At 39.7% G+C, this 10,669-nt stretch overlaps 1 protein-coding gene across 2 annotated transcripts in view; it reads left to right on the top strand.

The window, feature by feature from the left end:
* The first annotated feature begins 662 nt into the window (after positions 1–662).
* lmo3 (LIM domain only 3) overlaps positions 663–10,669 on the top strand; it is a 44,243-nt gene continuing 34,236 nt past the window's right edge. The window contains exons 1-2 of one of the 2 annotated variants that reach the window (XM_016493941.1): positions 663–900; positions 4,364–4,577. In XM_016493941.1, coding sequence (XP_016349427.1) covers positions 843–900; positions 4,364–4,577 — 272 coding nt within the window. In that variant the 5' untranslated portion in view covers positions 663–842. Of the gene's footprint in view, positions 901–3,696; positions 3,908–4,363; positions 4,578–10,669 lie in introns of those variants that run through there. The other variant, XM_016493942.1, reaches the window with a different exon arrangement.

The following is a 10,669-nucleotide window of genomic DNA, read 5'->3' as shown; positions in this document are numbered from 1 at the left end:
TTAATATGAGAACAAAATATTCCTCGATTTAAAAACTGATGTGCACCTGATGTGCTCACAGGTGCTGTAGCTACTTAATCATATACTGTAATGTAGTCTGCGTTTTCTTACACTCTTAAAATGAAATGTTCCTTAGTGGTTTATTGCAGCACCTTATGATCAGCAAAGAGCCTTTTTTGTCATTTTTGTTATATAGGATTCTTGAGTCATTTATATGCTTTTTTTTGGGGAGATTAAAAAGTTATTTATATTAAATTTCTTCATATCAGCATACTGGCTTCTGGCTCTTTTAAAGCATCATTAGATAGCTTAATAAATAAACAAGATAAAACGTTATTTGTGAAACTTAAGGTTCTTATATAAGGCACCAGGATTGTTCTAATTGGAATCTGTATCTTTCAGAGTGTATTTGCCTGCATTCAGAAGTACTAATATAATTACGATTCAAACAGATGCACGTGCACAAACACCTGTTCTTAAAATGACAGACATATGTATGCATAAATAAATGTATGTGTTTTATGAATCAGACCGGTTCTGCTATAAAACACTATGTATCATCACGAAGTTGTTGCCTAGTTGCTAAAACAAAGAGAGAGAGAGCGAGTGTAAACGTGTAGTACAGAGCATAGCACGCTCCGTTACTCCGGTAACAGCGTGTGGCGCTGAGCGATAGCGGCTCGCTCTTTCCTTCTTTCTCCCTCCCGTGTTTTGTTGATTGGTGTTTTCGTCGTGTTCACTCTTTTCTGGCGGATTGTTACTTGTAACAAAAGCGAAGCACCCTCGCGCGCGTACAGCTGCTCACTTCACGCGCATCTTTGGCTCGCGCCTCGTCTTGTTGCATGGTGTTTCTGGGAGCCGACGCGGGTCAACCAATGCAGAAAAGGGAGAAAAGTTTCGGTAAGAGCTGCGTTTTGCATCCAATCAACGCGAGTGTGATGTGTTTAAATGTGTGGCTGAGTAGTTGGGATGTTTCTATGCGTATAGCAGCAGTTGTGTCGAACCTCATACAGCCTCATTTTACCGAAGCGACGCGTTTTCCTCATTTGCCCCGTGTGAATTGTCGTGGTTTGCTTAGACATTTGTGAATAACGTTTAATATGATGTGCAGTCGCGTATCACCGTTTCTAACACGTTAACGGTTTAATTTTGCCGTTTTGCAAGCTGCAAATCTTATTGGCCTTTTCCGTGCACTACGCTGCCATGGCAACAGTAATTAAACTGTTAAGAGGGTGAAATGCCAGCATCTCCGGCTCGCGCAGATGTGATGTGAAATCAAATTGGTACTTTGCGGCGCCCGGTGTTTGCCAAGTCTCGCCTGAAATTTCCCCATCAGTATCTGCGAACGGTGAGGCGCACAAAGAGCATCGTATCACTATGCGAACGGGACATAATGAAAGATCTGAGTGAGCGAGCAAAGACAAAAAAGATACCATTGTCCCAGGCCTGTAGGAAGGAGAATTTAACGATTTTGGTTGCGAATTCGATTGCGCGTAATGGGTTCGGTTCCGTAACGGTTCCATTAATTATTCTTTTAGTACTCTTGAGGAAGAAATATTTCGGGAGAAACTGCGATTCGCGTTGCATTTACTGCCCTCAACAATCTATTGGCAAATCATGAGATAATTACAGATTTCATCAGCACCGATATTACAAATAGCCTAAGAAATAAATTGAATTCAAAATTCTTCCAAAAGATGTGTTTAGATTGACTTGACGACTTGTAGACTTTTGAGAGGCGGCTTAAATGCAGTCTAATAATTGGTCCTATTTATATAAGTGAAAGTGTTAAACAGAAATGTGGTGACCCATTTCATTAAGCATTCATTTATTTTCATAAAATAGGCCTACTGACTTATAATGTGCCCCTTAAAGTGCTCATCTCATGGCATTCAGTCAGTTTAAGTCTCACGAGCCTTAAGTACAACATAACACAGGAACAGTTCTTGGTTCATTTCGACTCGAATATGACAAAAGTCATTTTTGCGGTTCAGTCAAGTGTCAGCTTAGTTCAGTAACAGCTCCGACTGGTACAAAAGTATATTTGAATCGCTAAAAGAACCGTTTCATAAGAGTCATTAGTTCAGGCTCGGATTACATTGTTCAGTCTACGTGAATTTGATTCACTAAAAAGAACCGACTCATACGAGTCATTCGTTCGGTATTCGGGCTATATCTGTATGTTTTTGATTCACTAAAAAGAACCGGCTCATAAGAGTCATTCTTTATACAATCGAACCACACTGGTCTTGCTGTATGATTCTGAATGACTATAAAGAACCGGTTAAGAGTCAGGAATGCGTTCAGGAATCGGACTAAAGCGGTCGTGCTGTAGATTCAAAGAACAGCAGTGCAGAAAACACTATCAGACTTGTTCAATACAGTGTTCTGCATCAGTAGAAAATCGTTACGAAAATCACTTAGTTTCTGTATATTTTAAAATGGCTACCCAGGCCCAATTCCAGCCTGTTAGATTAATCTTTTGTTCACTATTTGAAATAGAAAAATCAATGAGGCCATGAACATCCCACACTCCCATTAGAAAAAAATAAAAAAAGAATTGGGGATCCAAGCCTGTGAATAGAATGGCTAGTTCGTTTGTGCCACAATCAATTCATTTAGGACTAAACGTGATTGCGGACTGAGGGGAGTTGAAACTCTTTGGCTTGGTAATGAGAGGCGGTGACTTTGTTGTGTTAACCAGGCGAGCTGGGACGGTGCGGATGAGTGGGACAGAACAAGGACACATAGCAGAGGAAATCAGCCGTGTGCTACTCTTACAAACCAATCCAGCCAATTAAAAGCTCAATATTTTAAACACAATAGGACAAACAGTGCGGCGGTGCTACCTGTCTGCTGTGCTTCCTTGCTGTTTTCCCCTCATCAAGCTCTCTCCTTTGAATAAACTCAAAATAAAGCATCATAAAAACGCCAGCGAGGTCGAAGGAATTATCATTATCCCTTGCCTCGTTTTCATTGAATGTTCCTACATCTTAACAAGCATGGTCCTACAGCAGAAAGAAGTTATTCACAGTCTAAGACTATGGTACTGCATCAGATATTTGCTCTAGGCTATAATTATGACCCTAGAGGGATCGGCTACCTGCTGTTCCTTTCCCTGCATTGTAATGCTCAGTTGAATTGAAACAATTTCACACCTGTCCTCAGTCTTACTAATTGGTGCACTGTCTTGTTTATTTTCTGTGAGGGCCAACTGCCACGCTTTTGGCAAATCATTTTTGAAAGTAATTATCGTCAAGGCCACATGTTTAAAAAAAAGAAAGCGGCAAACTCTCTCTCTGTTAGGTAGGGCACAGTCTTAATGGTCTCCAAATGTGTTGACATGCACGACTATTTAAAGGGATAGTGCACTCAAAAATAAATTCCAACATCATTTACTCACCTTTATGTCGTTCCAATATATGTATGACTTTCTTTCTTCAGTAGAATGCAAAAGGGAATGAAAGTGTCAATTCATTTTCATTGCATTATATCCATACAATGAAACAAGTTTCTAATGACATGAGGGTGAGTAATGATGTCAGAATTTTCATTTTGGGATAATCTACCACAAATTTCCTAAATGTTACACCAAATGTTTCACAAACTTTCCTTGTCAAGACAGATTCACACAGCCCAAACAAGGCTTTTTAATCTCATATTCCTCTATGAATGTATTTCAGCGAGATTGCCTGGACAACGCATCACGGCGACGAGTGCATTATAACTATCCCAAGGGAGGTCCTCAATTCAGACAGAGACACTCAATTTACCACAGCTGAGAAATCTCTCGGTGACCCTCTCACTCAAAGTTTGCAATTTCTCACTGCTTGCGCTCTCACCCCCCTACAAGAGCAGCATATACATTAGGTGGAATCTATGGCTCTGACAGCTTCTCCTGCACAAGGTGAGAAATGGGGACTGTCTCAGTGGAAGGACAACTGGGCAGAATCAGACGTGCTTGTAAAAATGTAGGACAAAACCTTTTTGGGCCGGGACAAAAAAAAGAGGGGCCGGAGCGGTGGCATAGGGGGGAGCGGGGTACAGCTTACTCTCCTCTGTATGAAAGGAGAATACTAATTACAGGCCTTCAGCATGAGACCACATTGTTCCCTCTCTACCCAACAAAGCCCTTTCACGCCCTGTAAAGGGCTACACAATGCCTGCTCTGGGGGCAAGCTTTGGCCCCTCCCTTAAAGAGGGGGGAAGAGGAGGATGTTAGCTACATTGGCTTCTTGTTATTGTTGACCAAAAAGTGTTTGTTGATCTCTTGACTGAAATACACAGCACATGATTGACTGTCAAAAGTCACCAGGAACCATGTTCTCACCTTCTTGTCGCCCCTTGTCGCCTATCTTTGTAGGTATACAAATGCTCTCCGTCCAGCCGGACACCAAGCCAAAGGGCTGTGCTGGCTGCAACCGGAAAATCAAGGACCGCTACCTGCTGAAGGCCCTGGACAAGTACTGGCACGAAGACTGCCTGAAGTGTGCCTGCTGCGACTGCCGACTCGGCGAAGTAGGCTCCACGCTGTACACCAAAGCCAACCTCATCCTCTGTCGGAGGGACTACCTACGGTAAGAGAAAAACTTGCTATTTGTGTCATAACACACACCCTAGACACTACAGATTGTAAGTTACAAGATGTCACTGAAAACAGCTGAATCTGTACCACATTCAAAAGAGAACTCTCTAAGGGCCTTGCGTCAAATCCCAAACAAAGTAAGTGCCACAAAAGCCATATTGCTGCTAACACTGGCTTTAATAGCTGCCCTTAATGCCCAGAGTTCTCCCATGCTGTTAGATATCCTTTGCTCTTCATAATAGAAAAGGAGCTCAAAGGGGATCTTTATGAGCCTATAAACTGCTGCCATTTCTGTGAGTTTTCAATGGATTCACTTGTTGTATCCAATCAACACACTGAGGCTTGATAGAGGGGCATTGTTTAGCAAGAGACCACCCTGGTTCTTGTTCAATCAGCTTACCTTTGTCCACAGATGGAAGGGTTTCCTTAGAAACCCAACCTCTCAATTTCTTGCTTTTCTATGTGTGCGCCCAGCATGCATCAGTTTTAAAGCAACAAGTCTGCAAGTATGGATTTTTGGCATACAGACAAATATAGACTCCAGTATCGGTCATCTGTTCACCCCTAAAAATATTCCTCAACCCCCTTCGTTCAACAACTTTTTGTTTTCTCTTAATGAGTAAAAAGGAAAGAGTGCATAAGGTACTTTCTTGTAGGATTGCATGATATGGAGAAAAACATATGCAATCAACTTTTGATGCAATCAAATCAATTTTAGTTGTTTAAAGTAGATTTAAAGCCAGAAAATGATGACACATATTATATGCATATATTCGGTTCTACCTGGGTAAAGAAAGCATCACTCAAACTTCTCAAAGTTACCAGCAAATGATGATATTCTGCAAAAAGAATGAATGACTATCAAATTGAATTCTAAAAACCTTACAGCTCGTTTTTCATGGACTGCCTGAAGAGGTTTATGGTATTTGATTGGCTATATATATATATAAAAAATTATTGTCATTTTAATATATAATTAAATATTAATAAATAAATATTAACATATAACATGAAATATAAAAAAAACTAATAATTCTTAATATATAATTTAAAAAAGTCATATATGTTTTTTCGTCTTACATTGGCATTACTCCTGCTTGACACATGACATCACTAGCATACAGATTTAACATAAGACAATCACATGACTAGCATAAAGATTAATGCATTAAAATTAATTAGCGTTATGATATTTTCAAAATTTGATATCATAAAATATATCATGCAACTTTTTATCTAGTTCTATAATACAGCATTTTGTTCCCTTTTAGTGTCTCTACCTAGTAGTTAAACATGCTCGTGTTATTAAACCCATGTACACACGTGTGCTACGTATGTGTATAAAATTATATAAATGCTTAACGGGACGCTCCAGGGAGTCACAGCTTTTTGAGCGTGCTAGAAGCTACAGTAGGCAGGAGGTGCTTTGAAATGGCACAGTTCATTTAATTTTGGCATGGGCGATGAGAGAGTCTCCATTAGGCGCGGTACACATGCAGGCTTTGGGGAAACGCGACTGTAAAGCATCGCCAGAGGGCCAGAGGCAGACTGAGATTACCATCTCACAGTAAGCCTCATTGACTGTGCCCTGCTAAACTGCATCTTCATTCACGACGACACTCACAAGTTTGTGCCTCAAACAACAGCGGCAACGAGATAGATGTCATTAGGAGATGTGGAGATCCGTCTTCATGGTACAGCGACAGTTTGTACCAGATGCGACTGATAAGGTTCTTGTGCATGTGTATGTTCTGTAATATCTCTTTTAATAATTCTACAACACCACTAGCGAGGGAAGAGAGAGGCCAACTGCGCCCATGTGATTCTTTCATCTTCAAAGTTCAAGGTGACTGAATTGATTCGATTCTAGCCATCATATGAGCGGTCTTCCCGTGCCTCCAGCTCGACGTCTCCTCGCCAGCAGCAAATTAGGGGCGAGTATGGCACGGTCCCAGTTCCTCAAATCACATCTGCAACACAACAAAAGAAAAGCAGCCTCCATTGATAAGCCAATCAATCGCCAGTCCTACAGAGCGCTCCAACGCACTCCCCTCGATTGGATCGTTTCCTTATTTATTTTCTTAAGTTAGTGCTGGCGAGATAAGAGATAGACTTAATCCCTTCCTCTTTGTTCTGTGTTCTATTTCGCCCCTTCTTATTCGGAGTAAATTATGCTTGGATTTATTATACAAGATTCCCCACCCCCACGTCCGCACAAAATCAATCCAGTCCTGTTTAGCAGTGTGGCATGTTATTAAGGCTGACATAACCAGGGTTAATAGAATTCTTCAGGGGTCTACAACCATGAGCGATGTGATCCAACCAGCTGAGAAATAATAATCCCTATCGCAACACACACAAAAACAAATTAAATAAGGAAAAAAAAAGATTTATGCCTTCCTGGATCTGTCTCCCTTAGTACGTATTATCAAATATGATGTGGGGTTTTTTTGTAGTCGAAGGGAGAGGCAGAAATCATTTTGGTGTGGGGAAGGAATATCATTCATGAATATCGATTCATATTCAAAGCATCGAGAAGGCAATTATTGATGGAAAGCATTATCGGGCCCGGCTGAATGCTCATATTGCACTCAAAATATGGGTAAATGGTATTGGCCTGTCATATCAACAAATGATTCTTTTGATACCATGCAGGCACCTCTATTGATGATAAAGGTTATAACCGGTATGCCAATGTTTATGCCGATGCGGTTACATTTCATACCGGGGTGCGATAAAGTTAAAAGGAGTAGACAAAAAAGCGACAGACACATTTAAGTTGAAAAACGGGCAAAAATGAACCCTGTCAGAAAGTAGTTACAGACAAGAAAGCCCAGGATGCAAGCAGGGAGAGGGAAGCTGTTAGGCGTCAGTTATCAGAAAGTAGTTACAGACAAGAAAGCCCAGGATGCAAGCAGGGAGAGGGAAGCTGTTAGGCATCAGTTAATGGAAAACTGTAAATTTCAGGCATCCATTTTAAAGACAGCACAGGGTGACCACTTATTTATTTATCTATCTATTCATTCATTTTTTTTTAATCCAACTTCAATTTTCCTCTACAGTGGTTTTACTAAGATTGTAAATGCAAGCAAACTCACAGAGCAGTCAACATGACTGGATTTATTACCGTTATGGAAAGCTGGCTATCTGTGAAAGATAACCAACATGTAAAGCATGGTTTGGTTGTAATAACTTGTATTTTTTTCCCCTTTTGCCCCTCATTCAGGAACCACTTTGTGGTCCCCATCTACCTTGTGCTGTGTAAACTTTTGGAAATGAACCATAAAAATGTATCTCTCACTTTTTCATAGAGTATTTGCATCTGGAGTCACACCGTAGATTGTATGCATTTATGGATGTGCCATATGTTTATCTGTAGGTCAACAAAATGTGAGTAATCTTTGAAGTCAGGAACTTTGACAAATTGAGCTCAACGGAATTGGTTTTGTGATTCATTTCGGTTGCACACTTACAGATAAAGTTATAATTACCTAGTTGCTTGATGAAATGATGATTTCAGGATGTACATTTTGAACGAAAGGATGTATTAAGATAAAGTAGTTGTATTAAAAACTGCAGGTGGCTTACACAATTTATAAAAGAAAAAATAGTATACCTCGGATACAATCGCTGCTCTTCACCGCCATGCAAAGTGAAGTTTGGCTACTATCACCCTTGAAAACATGAGAAGCTTCATACTTGGGTCTGTGCCATATAGAAGTCCAAAGAGTCACCAACTAAAGAGACGGAGACAAATTATTGCAAAAAAATAAAAATAAGTCGCAGTATGTGGACTTCAACACAAACTGTGTCCAATCATTCAACACAAACTGTGTCCAATCAGCTATTTTAGTTTAATCTATGTTTTGGGTGCGATTCAGGTGTGCAATGCTCATTTTTTCCCTCACCTAACCTAAGCTAACACTCTACTCTCCTGAAAAGGTCAGAAATGCATAACTTCTTAGTTCAGAAGTTTTCTAGTTCTTCAGTGCTCTAGTTTACGCCCTCAACCGATAAGAGCAATAATTCTTGAATAAAAACGCATTTATTGTAAGCTGATGTGACACTAAAGTAACAAAGTTGCTGCTGTGTTGTCTGTTAAAGGTTAGGCTGGTCTCTCCGGCGGGACTAGCGCAGTGCAGCCCAGTGTAGTTTGTCTTGTGTTTTCCTCAGTCGTTTTGAAGCTAGCTGAAAGATTGAGGCCATCTCTTGTTCTAATGACCAGTGCAGATGTTCACAAACAGTGCAGTGCTCTCTGTCTCTGAAGGGCATTAAGCAGGATTTTGGTTATAACAAACACGGAACACTAAAACAGAGCATTGCTAACATTTCATTTTGTGTTTCTACAGCCAGAATCAGTGTTGGGAAGTAACTATTGTGACAGTAGTTTAGCACTTGTCAAAATACTGAAGCTTTTCTAGTAACATACTGTACACAAGTAGCTAGGTTTTTTATATTTAAATAATTTGCCACTGATGATTCAAACGCGAGTTTTGAGCACTGTAGAGTAGGCTTGTTGTTTTTCCGATCACAAATGCAGACAAGGTTTTATGTTTACGCAGCGCGATACGTAACGCAACACGTAAAAAGACAGTATAAGTCATTATAATCAGTAATTATGTCCCCACTGGATGCAACAAATGCCTCATTTGTAATGGGTTTTATTGGTTTTGTCTCGTCCTGCTGGGACACGGCATCACAGTATGGTAAGGGGCGTAACATTTCCGTCCCACGCTTGAGGCATTCGGCCAATCACAACGCACTGGGATAGCTGGCCAATCAGAGCACACCTCGCTTTTTTAGAATGATGAGCTTTGTAAAAATCGATGCGTTTCAGAAAGGCGGGGCATAGAGGAGAAACAATAATGTACATTATATGGAAAATAATGTGTTTTTTGAACCTTAAACCGCATAAACACATTGCATTACACCAAATACACAAAATAATAAAACATAAAACAAAATTACTAAAACATTAACTATACTTAAAACGAAAACAGTAAATATAAAAATACAAAATATTCAATTCAAAATATTAATAAAAACCATAAGTATCTCAGTGATACTAAAATAACACTGACAAATATCAATGAAGAGTGAAACTTCATGATTCTTGATACTATTTTGATACCTCAGCAAAACTTATAGCCACTGAGCATGCTTCTTTAAAGTGAAATAAATAAATATAAATATAAACAAGCTTTCTGAAATTAAAACAGTTAAAGGAAAACTATTTTAGCTGTTGTTTTATATTACACAAAGTACAGAAAACTGGTCAATTCCTCATATTGAACATTCACACGTTAGGACTGTGCAAAACTGCATATTTTTATGGACTATTGATGTGTTGCCTGAATGACTAATGAATCGTAAGAGAGTTGTGTGTAATTAATGTAGGCTGGTTTCAGGTTCACCTGACCCTGATCAGACACATTTCTTAGAGTGCGCTTTCATAGCAAAGACTAGGTTTAACTTGATACACCTTCCTTAACACAGTACTCGTGTCTGGATGGTCAAAAACAGCGCAAGATGTTGCTGGACAATGGATTAAAGGGGTCATATGATGCATTTCAAGTTTTCCTTTCTCTTTGGAGTGTTACAAGCTGTTAGTGAATAGATAAAGTTGCAAAGGTTGCAAAGACTAAAGTCTCAAACCCAAAGAGATATTCTTTATAAAAGTTAAGACTGGTCCTAAAACGCCAAGATTGAGGCCATCTCTTGTTCTAATGACCAGTGCAGATGTTCACAAACAGTGCAGTGCTCTCTGTCTCTGAAGGGCATTAAGCAGGATTTTGGTTATAACAAACACGGAACACTAAAACAGAGCATTGCTAACATTTCATTTTGTGTTTCTACAGCCAGAATCAGTGTTGGGAAGTAACTATTGTGACAGTAGTTTAGCACTTGTCAAAATACTGAAGCTTTTCTAGTAACATACTGTACACAAGTAGCTAGGTTTTTTATATTTAAATAATTTGCCACTGATGATTCAAACGCGAGTTTTGAGCACTGTAGAGTAGGCTTGTTGTTTGTCATTTCTCCGATCACAAATGCAGACATGGTTTTATGTTTACGCAGCGCGAT

Source organism: Sinocyclocheilus anshuiensis, unplaced genomic scaffold (genome assembly GCF_001515605.1).
Source record: "Sinocyclocheilus anshuiensis isolate Anshui unplaced genomic scaffold, SAMN03320099.WGS_v1.1 scaffold1316, whole genome shotgun sequence".
NCBI lineage: Eukaryota > Metazoa > Chordata > Actinopteri > Cypriniformes > Cyprinidae > Sinocyclocheilus > Sinocyclocheilus anshuiensis.
The sequence above is the reverse complement of the archived record's forward strand: the minus strand, read 5'-3'. Positions and strand labels throughout refer to the sequence as shown.